The sequence below is a fragment of the Onychomys torridus genome, chromosome 1 (genome assembly GCF_903995425.1).
Source record: "Onychomys torridus chromosome 1, mOncTor1.1, whole genome shotgun sequence".
Taxonomy (NCBI): domain Eukaryota; kingdom Metazoa; phylum Chordata; class Mammalia; order Rodentia; family Cricetidae; genus Onychomys; species Onychomys torridus.
The window spans coordinates 7,151,744-7,164,858 of record NC_050443.1 but is presented as its reverse complement, the minus strand read 5'-3'; the positions used below and the strand labels follow the sequence as shown (position 1 = coordinate 7,164,858).

Sequence of the window (13,115 nt, the reverse complement as noted above, 5' to 3'; positions counted from 1 at the left end):
AATTTACACCCTAGCACCATTATTACAAAATAAAATCATCTGATATAAACACTATTGATAATTGAGAACCAAAACCAGCCAATATTCTTTCTAACAAATTATGACAAGTCACCATTTATAGGTTGTGGTTTTCAGAAAACTATTTGTGGATTTGGGGTTCAATGAAATATTGTGGACTTTCAAGTTAAATATAAAAATGAAGTGTTGAAGCTAAATATTAAAAGAAGCTTTCAGCTGGGTAGTAGTGGCACACGCCTTTAAATCCAGCACTCAGGACGCAGGGGCAGGTGGATCTCTGAGTTCAAGGCTAGCCTGGTCTACAGAGTGAGTGCCAGGACAAGCTCCAAAGCTACACAGACAGAAAAATAAAAGTAACAACAAAAACCCAACAACAACCCCCACCTCAGCCCGCCAAAACCAAGAGTTTTCAAGTTGAATATAAAAGCAAAAGTTTATCACATGTAGTGACATACTCCTAGCAATTAGGAGACAGAAGCAGGGGCACCAAGAGTTCAAGGCCAGCCTAAGCCACACAGCTAAGTTAGTTCAAGACTAGTGTGGGCTACATGAGAACCTGTCTGAAAAATCAAATGTGAAAATAGTAACAAAAACAAAAGGTTACTGGACATTGAGATAAATCACTGAAAAACTACTTCAGGAAAAGAATTAGTTTGTTCATGAGATGGTATCTTAACAACTGAATAAATCTTCCCCTTTTTCATAAAACAGCAGTATCTGCATTTCTAACACCCATGTATTTTGCAGTAAAATTTGAGAACAGAGTGAAGTCATTTAAGAATCCGAGGCTCGGGTTGGGGATTTTAGCTCAGTGGTAGAGCACTTGCCTAGCAAGCGCAAGGCCCTGGGTTCGATCCTCAGCTCAAAAAAAAAAAAAAAAAAAAAAAAAAAAAATCTGAGGCTCCATGTAAGTAGTTCTATGTCTGAAATCTCCTACAAAGCTTTTGAATCCTATTGCACATCAGTTAATTTATTGTAAAATTCTTAAGATATCTAGCTTAATTTCTGTTTTTAGTTGGCTGATATTTTGGAATATACAACTGAAATCCCTGGCACTGCTGATAAGGGTATACCCTTATTAATTCATTTGAAAAATCAGCTGTGTGCTGAGACAGTCAAGTATTCAGAGAAATTCCATGAAGACGCTATTTATTTTTTTATTTTTTGGTTTTTTGTTTTTAATTTTAGCATTCTGTACAGATAGAAGTAAACGTAAATGTGAAAAGTTTAAGATTCAATTTGTAATGTAACACCTCTATCTTATTTCAATGTCAATTAAAAAACCAAAACAAAACACACCAACCACTATGAAAACACACCAACGAAGATCATAAAAGAACAAAAAACAAAACACAACACTTCATAACAAATTCTATCCAACTCTGAGGAGAGCTGCTTCCTGGTGTCTTCACATCCTTCTCTTCTGGGTACTTATATACAGCACATTGTTTCCTTGGATGAATGCATCCCCATACTTATTCTTCAGCTGTCCATTTACATACTCTTCTGTCTGTACCAACGCTATATTCATGTAGCCATCCAGGCAGGCCAAGACCCCTCGATAATCCACTCCAGAATTGAGTTTCACCACAACTGGCCGTCCGATGATTTGCTTCAAGAAGTCACTAGGGGTTTGCTTCCTCAGACTCATGTTTAACAATCTTGGGAGGCCGGAAACCTGAGTTCTAATCTCCTCTGCTACTTAATCATCTGTGCAGCTTGTAACTATCACCTCTCATGGCCCAGGCTCATCCTCGCAGCCGGATCTAGAGCCCTCCCAGGCCGGGCATCCAATGACGCGCCTGCGGCGAAAACTAAAACCGCCGCTATTTTTTTTTTTTTTTGGTTTTTCGAGACAGGGTTTCCAGTGTAGCTTCGCGCCTTTCCTGGAACTCGCTTGGTAGCCCAGGCTGGCCTCGAACTCACAGAGATCTGCCTGGCTCTGCCTCCCAAGTGCTGGGATTACAGATGTGTGCCGCCACCACCTGGCAACTTGACCTATTCTTAAGCACCACTTCAAGAGTATCTATCATGTGCAATAATAGCAAATTCTGACGTCATTTAGTTCTTTTAAATTTCTCACCACTTTGAACAGCTCCGATTTGAAATATGGTAAATCTTTGAAAACAAATGAGGACAAAAATTATCACTGACCTGTACTTGTTCAATTTCTTCTTTGTAGATACTAGAATACATTAATGAGCATTCAAGGTTGTTGGACCCGTGTTGATGGTGTCCACGTTTTCTTACTGTTTAGATCTAGGAATGACTTTGAGCTTGATGGTCACTGTCATTTCTGATACCTCTGAGAAGAGTGTGGTACTTGACAACTTTATGTATATTTGTGTTCTCAAGAGAATGACAGTGGTAAGTCTAGTACTGGATGGATTGGCTTAAGGCTTCTGCACGTGGAGTAGGTATGAGTTCTCTAGTGTTTGGTAAGAGAAGAGCTGTGTGTGAAGGCTTTGTCACAGTCCTTGTACTTGTATGGTTTCTCTCCTATGGATCCTCTGGTGCTGAGTAAGATTGGGTGCTCTAATTGAAGGCCTTGTCACAATCCTGACGCTCATAAGGCTTTTTCCCAGTGTGTGTCCTTTCATACTGGCTGAGTGATGAGCTGTGGCTGAAGGATTTCCCACATTCATTGCATCCATAAGGCTTTTCTTTGGTGTGAATCCTCTGCTGTTCTATGAGAAAGAAATACTGGCTGAAGGCTCTACACTCACTACGTTCATAGACCTTCTCTCCTGTGTGGCTCCTTTGATGCTGAATCAGGGAAGCAAGCAAGCTTTTCCCCATTATTTTCCCCGAAGGCCTTGCCACAGTCATTGCATTCATATGACTTTTCTCCTGTGTGAAGGCTTTCTCCCACTCACAGCCTCCATAAGGCTTCTCTCCAGTGTGGATTTGATGTTTGGTCAAGGCTTTGCCAAATTCCCAATGACAGGGCTTCTTTCCATTGTGGTTCGAAGGTGCTGGGTAAGGTGGATAATTTGCTGAAAGGCCTTCCCATAACTCACTGCACTCATAGGGATTGTCAACTGTGTGAGTCTGCTCATGCTGGTTGAAGGAGGAGCTGAAGCTGAAGGATTTCCCACATTTACTACACTCATATGGCTTCTCACCTTTGTGAGTTCTCTGGTGCTGGATCAGTGGGGCAATGTGGTTGCAGGCCCTTCTACATTAAGAACATTTGTACAGTTTTTCACCGGTGTTGATTGTTTATAGTGTTTGTTTAGTGCTTAACCGTTTCACATTCACAGCATGAATAAAGTCTTCCTTCTCCTTTGTGTATTTGATGATGTTCAATGAGTGTGGTGGTATTGTGTAATACCCTGTATTGTGAATATTGTGAAATATTTCCCGAAATATTGTGCACTCTAATAAACTTATCTGGGGTCAGAGAACAGAAAAGCCACAATATTAAACATAGAGGTTTGACAGTGGTAGCACACGCCTTTAATCCTAGCATTCCAGAGGCAGAGATCTACCTGGATCTCTGTGTGTTCAAGGATACAGCCAAGCATGATGGCTCACACCTTTAATCCCAGAAAGTGATGGTAGAAAGCAAAAAGGTATACAAGGCGTGAAAACCAGAAACTAGAAGCATTTGGCTGGTTAAGCTTTTAGGCTTTGAACAGCAGTTCAGCTGAGATCCATTTGGATGAGGACTCAGAAGCTTCCAGTCTTAGGAAACAGGATCAGCTGAGGAACTGGCAAGGTGAGGTAGCTGTGGCTTGTTCTGTTTCTCTGATCTTCCAGCATTCACCACAATAACTGGCCTCAGGTTTATTTTTATTAATAAGAACTTTTAAGATTCATGCTACAAATGAGTGCTGAACTGTGACTACAGGCTTTTAGAAATTTCTGGCATTTGTAGAGTTTATTTTTTGTATTAGTTTTTGACTGATCATTTGAGTCCAGCTTCTCCCTTTCCATGTGTTCCCCACATGTGAGGGGGCCTTGCTTTTCAGAAGTCATTGGTTGAGCTGAGAGATCAGTGCTCAGACTCAAGTTTTCCTCAGCCCCATTCTCTTTCTTCTAAGTGAGTATTTTCACAGGAATGACAATCACCTGCCCCACTTACCTCTCACACCTGCATTCTCAGGGACCTACACTGTTCTTATTCTTGAAGTGCCATACACCACCCCCAGTTTTCCCATCAGAAAAAATACTACTGGATAATTTTCCAGAGGTGCTTTGTTTTGGATCTGAAAATCTGTTTTCTTGTCTGATTTCTAAATCTGAAAGAAACAAGAAATGGTTCCAAGAGAAAAGAGTTTGTGTGGCATGTAGCTTGAGTTTGTGTATGTGAGTGGAGCTGATAATTTTGAAATGTTTAGTGCATGAGTTTAAAAATAGCTTTTATGGGGGCTGGAGGGATGGCTTGGTGGTTAAAAATACTTGTTCTTGCAGAGGGCCTAGGTTTAATTTCCTACATGTCAGCACACAACCACCTATAGCTACAGTTCCAGGGAATTCAATGCCCTCTTCTGATCTCCGTAGGCACCAGGCATGCACTGAGATACAGACATACATGCATGCAAGCAAAATACACACATAAAATAAAATTTAAATCATGTATTTATATAGATTTTAGCCAGAATGGAGGCACATACTTGTCTTCCTTGTATGCAAGAACTGAAGCAGTAGGATTGAAAGCATTGAAAATATTTGGGTGGTGGCACACTCCTTTAATCCCTGTTTTCAGGATGCAAAGGCAGGTGAATCTCTTGAATTTGAGGCCAGCCTGATCTACAGAGAGAGTTCCAGGATGACCAGGGCTACGAAGAGAAACCCTGTCTCAAAAACAAGAACAAATAAACAACAACAACAACAACAACAACAACAACAACAACAACAGAAGTATTGAAAGTCTGAGGCCAGCTTGGACTATACAGGAAGACACCTAAAAGTAACAGAAAAATTTAACTGTTCTGCGAACCCAGAAAGAAACAGGATCCCTACAGGGCAGAGATTCTGTCCATCTGGGCAACAACTGTACCCTAGCCATAGTAAGTGCTTGGCAGACATACTACATGAGCAGGACAGTATTTCTTATCATTCTTTTTTTTTTCCCCCTTTGGAGCTGAGGATTGAACCCCGAGCCTTGCGCTTGCTAGGCCAGCGCTCTACCACTGAGCTAAATTCCCAACCCCTCTTATCATTCTTGAAAACTGGTAAAGGATCACTGTTCAAACAACGAAACTACTCATTTTTCTTAGCACTTAGCCAAATCTATTCCTTTTCTTAGCACTTACCAAAATCTGTAATGTTACATTATTCTTACTTCATGTTTTGTGTGACCTCCTCCCTGACCAAGCATTAGTTCTGGAAAGATGGTAACTCAAGTTTCACTCATATCAAAATTGGTGTATGGGGGCCAGGATACAGCTCAGTGGTAGAGGACTTGCCTAGGATGTGTGTGATTCAGCACCCATGTTGTGTTCACAACTACATGTAACTCTAGCTTCAGAGGATCTGATACCCTGTTCCTGACTCAGCCAGCATCTGTACACATGACATACATTTAGACAGATACACAGACTTAAATAAACTGAAACACAACCCAGGTTTTCTGCAAGAACAGTAAGTGCTCTTCACCACTGAGCCATCTCTGTTGAGTCCCTCCTTTGCCCTTTCTGCCATATGATGATGCAGCAAGGTGCCATCAATAATGAATGGGTCCTCACAAGACAAGGAATCTGCTGGTACTTTGCTCTTAGAGTGCCCAGCCTCCAGAACTGAGAGCAATACATCTCTATTGTTTATAATTGACTCACTCTAGTTTGTTACAGCAGCCCAAATAAGACTATAAAGATGGTGGTGCAAAGAGCAAGAGGGCTCCTGAGAACACAGAGGGATGGCCCAGGTTTACCCTGAGACTTTACAACCACAGGGCCAATGTATCTCACTCACCTTGTGTCTCTCTGCTTCTGGTATTTTCAGGGTAGGTCTGTGACTTACTAAAATTTATTCTATTTGATACTCCCTACAATTAAGTAATCAAGTTCCTAAAGTTCAAGTCCAGGTATTTGCTTTTAAATGTAAGCCCTACACCTGTTTTTCAGAACTAGAGTCCACATGTAAGCAAAGCATAGGAATAGGGAGGAAGTCTTATTATTTGAGACCAACAGCCCAAAAGTCTGCATGGTACAGAGCCCACCGGGAAGATTCCAGTTGCCCCAACTCCTCCTTGGTAAAATATACAACCAAGCTCTAAAAGGTCACTTGTTCCTGAAACTACAAGTGTCCTGAGCTGAGCCAGTCTAGACTTATTTCTGGTGGGGCAGCTGATTAATACGTTAAACAGGCTAGAAGGTCTCTCTAGTTGAGGTGAAGGTCAAATTTTCCTGTGGAGTCTAGGTGACCTCCTGGAATATGTAAATAGGCAACAGTACCTTAGGCTATAAGGTCATTTCAAACAATTTAGATGAAGAACATCTTTTAAAAGTTTATTTTTATTCTGTATATGTGAGTGAATTGGGGTGTGTGTGTGTGTGTGTCTGTGTGTGTGTCTTTGCCTATAAGAAGGCAGAGACATCAGATTTCCCTGGAGCTAGAGTTACAGGTGGTTGTGTGTTACCTGATGTCCATACTGAGAATCCAACTTGGGTCCTCTACATGTGCTGTTACCCACCGAGCCATGGAATAAAATGGTGTTTGGGAATTAACAAAAAAGTGGCAAAGAATTATGGGCAAGTTAGAGTCCACCAGAAACTGTACTCCTGGAGGTACCCTTACAGCAGCTGTATCTGGGCAGTGAGGAAGGGAATATCTGCAAAAACTGTCAGGCTGGACACCTGTGGGGCCAAAATTATTCATGGATATTCTTATCTGAAATGTTTGGAACCAGAAGTGTTTCAAATTTTAGGGATTTTTGAAGTTTGGAATTTTTGCATAGTTTTTTTTTTGGCTTAAAATGTGCAAAAATTTTAGACTCTCAGATTAAGGATGCTTCAACCTGTATTCTTTTTTTTTTTTTTTTTTTTGGTTTTTTGAGACAGGGTTTCTCTATGTAGCTTTGTGCCTTTCCTGGAACTCACTTAGTAGCCCAGGCTGGCCTCGAACTCACAGAGATCTGCCTGCCTCTGCCTCCCGAGTGCTGAGATTAAAGGCACGTGCCACCACTGCCTGGCTTGTATTCTTAATCTAATGAAACAAAATCCTTGGTGCAGAGTAGAGGAGGGTGGCAGGTTGAGAAAACATAATCTAGGTGCTGGAGTGGTGGCTCAGTGGTAAAGAGCACTTACTGCTTTTGTAAAGAACCTAGGTTCAGTTCTGGCACCTATGTGGCAGCTCACAGCCATCTGTAACTCCAGTTTGAGTTGATCCTATGCCCTCTTCTGACTTCTTTGAGCACCTGGCATGCACATGGTGCATATATATACATGTGTAAAAAAACACTCATATACATACCTGGAGCAAAAAGCCATAATCCCAGCAACAAATGCTGGGGTAGATGTGGGAAAAAGGGAGCACTAATTCACGCTGTGGGGAGTGCAAACTGGTACATTCACTATGGAAATCAGTGTGGAGGTTCCTCAAAAAGCTAGAAATAGATCTATGATATAATCTGCTATATCATTCTCAGATTTATACCCAAAGGACTCTGTATCCTACTATAGAGATACCTGCTCATTCATGTTCATTGCTGGTATAGTCACAACAGCCAGAAAATTGCAACAGCCTAAATGGCCATCAAACAATGAATGGATAATGAAAACGTGGTATATTCACACAATGAAATACTATTCAGCTACTAAGAAAAATGAAATTATTAAATTCGCAGATAAAGGGATTGAGCTGGAAACAATCATTCCGAGGCAACACGGACCCCAAAAGACAAACTTCTCTCTCCCCCCCCCCCCCATCTGTGGATGTTAGTTTCGAATCTTCGTAAATGTATGTTTCATTTGAAATACTCATAGAAGCCAGGAAATTTTGGAAGGGGCCACGGGGATGTGGTGATTTCATGGGAGGGGGTGACAGAACAAAGTGGTATGAAAGACTTAGAGTCTTAACAATACAGGACGGCTTAAATTGAGATGGGGAATAGGAGGACATGGTAGATGAATACTGGTGTTAACTAACACCGAAGACATTTTTAAAAAACCACGAGGAAAGCTACTACTGTAGAAGCTTGTTGGTGTTTGTTCACTGCTGGATATCAGGGATTTCTCCTGTCTCGCCCTGCGAAAACTGGATTACCGACACAAGTTAGCACACCATCCGGCTGGCTTTACATGGGGTTGGGAATTCGAACTCAGTTCCTCACGCTTGCACTTTCCCTACTCAGCATCTCCCCAACTCCGCATTCGTGGCACTAATGTAATCATGAGAATGGCGACTGACACCCAGAGGTTTCATCACGGAAGCCTGTTTCCTAGGTCTTAGGCAGCTGGGAAAGTCGGGATAGAAGCCCTTCCCTCTCGGGTAGGCTGTTTTCAATCACTGCCTCATCTGCCCCAAGCTCGGGGATTCCAAGTCTTGGGGCAAAGCTTGGACCCAGGGCCAAGATCCTCCTCAAAGACCCCCAGATCCCTAGAGGCCAGCCCCACCTCCTGGCTCCCGACCCTTGGGTCCCTGAGGGGACTCCCGTAGGGACAAAGAAGCAGAGAGAACTCCACGCGCACCGTGCGGTTGGGTACCTTCTCCGACTGAGCCCTCAGACCCCTCCCCTCGCCCGCCCAGCCTCCCACCTCCACCCCAACGCCCCCGGCTCACTCACCGCCGAATCTCAAAACAGAGGCCGCGGCTACAAGCTGGGATTGCGCCTGCGCGCCGACTACACCTCCCAGAGGCCCACGCGTGCGCTTCCGGTCTCGCCCCTTGGTCCTGAGCCTCATGCTGTGGCAGAGAGGCTCGGAGTGCGAGCGTAGACCTAGATCGACCTCGGCTCGTCACGCATCACGAACCGCGGTGGGAAAGTTGAGAGCCACGCCAGAGCTCAATACTGTAGTTCCCAGAAGGCTGCGCGCGGGCCTTACCGCTCTTCGCTCGCCCCGCCCCCGCGAACTCGGATTGTGCCTCCCCACACTACAATTCCCAGGGGGCCACGCGCCACGCGCGCATTCGCTTTCTCTTTTGCTGTTAGGTTCTGGGCGCTGGCGTGTTTACCTCCATGCTGAAGAGTTTTTGACTGACTGAAGGGCTAATATAGGATCTGAGGAAGTAGTGGGAAGGGGCCTGGTAACGGTTTTCCAGACATGAAAGGCCCTGAGGTGTTTGATGAAGAGAGGAGGTTGGTAGTGAGAATGCCAGGACATTTGAGCACTGATTTTGCTGTAAGACAAAGCTGTGAATAAAACACGCGCACAAGCTTTATCTCAGAACACCAAAGACATCCCCGGAAGATCAGCCATAGGCAGTTACCAGGCCATATTTAGTATCTCAGTATAAAAATCAACATTTGCATGTGCTTTGTTATGTAATAATTGAAATTGTGCTATTGAACAGGAGCACAATATTCAAAGATGATATGCTTCCATTCACTGAACTGTCGTTTCCTGAAAATCCACCGCCAACGCCATTCACCGGGGTAGCAGCAAACAGTAGACTAGGTGTGGCATTCATTGCCACTAAACAGTGATTTCACATCCTGATGTGTGCAAAGTCTTTTGGCCTTTGCCAAACAACTACAGCCAAGAAAAAATGTGGACAAAGATTTATTGCCCGTAGCAGGTAAGCAGAGCAAAAGTGATGGCGTTTAGGGGTGCAGGGAAGGGTTCATTTTCTCTGTCAAAGAAAAGGTGAAGCGGTGTGCGGTGGCACACCACCTTTGATCCCAGCACGGGGGAGGCAGAGGCAGGTGGATCTCTGAGTTCGAGGCCAGCCTCGGCTACCTAGATAGAGTTCAAGACAGCTAGGGCTGTTACACCACCAGTGCCACTACCACCCCCCCCCCCCCCCCAAAAAAAAAAAAAAAGAAAAGGTGAAAGAAGCGTTGTCAGAAATCTTAGGGAGTCCCAGCAGAGCCATCATATAATACCTGGGAAATTAGGGTCTTAGTTTAATTAATAAGAGAATTTAAGAACAGTTACAAATGGAAGCTTGAGGACAAACAGAAGTTTGCAGAGTTTAAAATGAAAACCCCAAGGCAAGCTAGCTTTGAATTTCACAGCTGCCTGGAAAGAAGATGGAGAAGAACAAAAGCCATGCTGTTTGAGATAAGGCTGTAGGAGGTCAGATACCTGCCAGCAACCATCCACATGCTGCAGTGGGGAGGAGCTTTAGAAAGAGAGCCAGGAATTCCAGTGTTAGATAGGGAGTTTTGGTCTTGGGTAAAACATCCTTATTTTCATTTTATGTATGAGTGGTTTGTCTACATGCATATATACACGGTGTGTTCAGTAGGATCTGGAGTTACAGTTTTGAGCCATCAGGTAGGTGCTGGGAACAGAAACAGAACCCTGTGCTGCCCCCCCCCCCCCCAAGACAGGGTTTCTCTATGTAGCCTTGGCTGTTCTAGAATCCTGGAACTCATGCTATAGACCAGCCTGACCTTGAACTCACAGAGATCCACCTGCTTCTGCCTTCTAAATGCTGGGATTAAAGGTGTGGGACACCAACCCTGTGCTCTTAAACTGCTAAGCCACCCCTCCAGCCCCAGTTAGGACATTTAAAAGAATACTTAGGCTCAGGCCAGCATCTAAAAGAAAAAGTTATACTTTTCTGAAGGTGGATAGACTAAGTTGAACCTCATGGTGGCTCACCTCTTAGGTACTGCATTGGAGGTGGGGATTCTGGGAAGAAAAAAAAAAGCACATTATCATAAAGTGAAGTCACCTTCCTTGGGGAGTCCAAGCCAGGTCCTTGATTAACTCTTAAGGGAGCAGACTATGTAAAGTTTCTATTCTTTATGAAAGGAGATGTTTTCAAAGCAATACCTCCCCTCAACAAAGGAAGCATGGGAATTTTATTCTGGGCATCTGTTTCTATGTGTCAGCAGGGATGGGACAAAGACTTGGCTCTTCACTGCCACTCTCAGTAGCCTGAATTGTTTACCTGAATTTTTAGGAATCTCCACTTAGGCCAAACTAGGATTCATGGCTTCCATGAAAGATTTCAGGAGTAGCAGATTAATGAAATAGAGTTGGAGATTTTTAAAAATAATTTATTTTTATCTTATGTGTATTGGTGTTTTGCCATGGGTGCCAGGTCCCCTTGAACTGTAGTTACAGACAGTTGTGAGCTGCCATGTTGGTGCTGGGAATTGAACTCAGATCCTTGGGAAGAACAGTCAGCTCTCTCAACCACTGAGCCATCTCTCCAGCCCCAAATTTGGAGATTTTTTTAGGAAAGATAAAATTTAAAAATGTGTTTATGTTTTGCCTGCATGTATGCATGTGCACAACCATGTGTGTGTCTGTTGCCTGGTGAGACAGGAAGATGGTGTCAGTTCCTTGGAACTGGATGGTTCTGAGGTGTTGTATGGTTTCTGGGAACCGAACTTGGGTCCTCTGCAATATCAACAATTACTCTTTATCAATGAACCATACCTCCATCCCTGAAAGATATGTATTTCTAAAGATTTATTTATTTATTATGTATACGGTGTTCTGCCTGTATGTATGCCTACATGCCAGAAGAGGGCACCAGAGCTCATTATAGATGGTTGTGAGCTACCATGTGGTTTCTGGGAATTGAATCCTGCTCCTTTGGAAGAACAGCCAGTGCTCTTAACCTCTGAACTATCTCTCCAGCCCAGAAAGATATTTTAGTACAGGCTAAAGTATAAGAGTTAAGAGAAAAAGAAGCAGTCAGAATAAAGATACGTTCAAGTAGGAGTGTGTGTTTCCTAAGGAAGAGTAAGGAAAAGACACCCAAGGGAAAGCAAGCAGTTGTCTTAGTGCTAGCCATGCATGCTATTTTGGTGGTTCTTATATCTCAAAAGGATGCTAAGAAATCCTCCCTCCCCATTCTTTTTGTTTTTTGGCAAGATAGAAGAGAGATGGTTCCAGAGATGCTGTATATGGAATTATAATCTGATTAAGGTAAAATTAGAAGCTACTAGGGTCCTACAAAAAGTTTGTTCTTTCCCTATAAATGGGATCTGTGGTGAAATTATGAGAAGACTGCAGATTTATAGTTTGAAGAGGACTTAAGCAGTTCTTATTGTTCTGGAATTCTTGCCTCTCTGCTGGCAAGAGGCTCCAACCAGAATCTGGAGTGAGGGGCTCCCTTTTCATGTCTCCAAGATTTTCTTTGACTTTTGGACCTGCTTCAGTATAGAAAAACACCCTGTGTTCATACCTCCTCAGGAATAGTGTCACAAAACAAAGGGTGTGAGTTGAGGAAGGCAATGAGGACCTTCCTCCTGGGCTTGGAATTGTCACTATATAACCATTGGCTAGATGTTAACAAATGCCTCTGTTCCAGGCACTAAGCCTGGGTGCTTCATCACATTGGCTGTGCTTCAGACTACTAGCAGCCGGCTACTAAGGAATTCTGTTCCCCCAGACAATGGCTCTGTTGCTGCCACTAAATGTCTCTGTCATTCTAAGAAAACTCGAGATTCATAGGCCAGGGTGAAAACCTGTGAGCTCAGAGATTTAGAGTAGTTAAGTGGCTAACTTTCTCTCTTTGCTGGCGTCCTGTAAGCCCCTCTCCCTCCACACCACCCCAACCAAAAAACCCATGCTATGCTCCTCCCTGCTACTTCCTGTCAACAAGCTGCTAACTCCACCTCTCTGAGCCCAGGTTAATATTATTTAGTTAATGCTAATGGAACACATCTTTACTTAGTAAACAAATGCAGCATAAACAAATGTAATATAGCTTTGCCTCGTCAAATACTCCCCAACAGGTAGGAAAACATGTGAATGGACCGACATGGCTTTGGTTCATCAGAAGCCCACAGTTCTCTGGGTGCACACCACCAAACAGAACAGAAGCTTGCTGAAAGTGTGAGTGCCTAAAACGGGCCTGGAAATAGCAAGTCCCTGGAGGATAGGAAGGGCACCATAGTGGGATAGTCAGGGCTGTGCTCTGTGCCACCCACTGCTGGCTGCTGGTGTCTGGAGTGGGAGTGTTGCATGTAAGTACTCACTGTGCAAAGTGGCTTTGGGAGGGAAAAGAAAGTGAGAGTGTGGAGG

At 43.5% G+C, this 13,115-nt stretch overlaps 2 protein-coding genes across 2 annotated transcripts; both read right to left on the bottom strand.

The window, feature by feature from the left end:
• Positions 1-1,139: 1,139 nt before the first annotated feature.
• LOC118585353 (U6 snRNA-associated Sm-like protein LSm6) lies at positions 1,140-1,870 on the bottom strand. Its single transcript, XM_036189823.1, has one exon. It carries the CDS (start codon positions 1,667-1,669, stop codon positions 1,427-1,429), a length of 243 nt encoding a protein of 80 aa, XP_036045716.1. The 5' UTR covers positions 1,670-1,870; the 3' UTR covers positions 1,140-1,426.
• A 126-nt stretch (positions 1,871-1,996) lies between these two features.
• LOC118585350 (zinc finger protein 135-like) lies at positions 1,997-8,912 on the bottom strand. The gene is made up of 2 exons (XM_036189806.1): positions 8,750-8,912; positions 1,997-2,705 (listed from the first exon to the last, which is right to left on the bottom strand). Exons 1-2 carry the CDS (start codon positions 8,865-8,867, stop codon positions 2,554-2,556), a joined length of 270 nt encoding a protein of 89 aa, XP_036045699.1. The 5' UTR covers positions 8,868-8,912; the 3' UTR covers positions 1,997-2,553.
• Between the last annotated feature and the right edge of the window lie 4,203 nt (positions 8,913-13,115).

Coding starts and splice junctions, on each gene's coding strand:
- LOC118585353 (XM_036189823.1), bottom strand. CDS start 1,669: ATGAGTCTGAGGAAGCAAACCCCTAGTGACTTCTTGAAGCAAATCATC.
- LOC118585350 (XM_036189806.1), bottom strand. CDS start 8,867: ATGAGGCTCAGGACCAAGGGGCGAGACCGGAAGCGCACGCGTGGGCCT. Junction 2,706..8,749: donor CTCTGTTTTGAGATTCGGCG/GTGAGTGAGCCG, acceptor TCTTTCTCATAG/AACAGCAGAGGATTCACACC.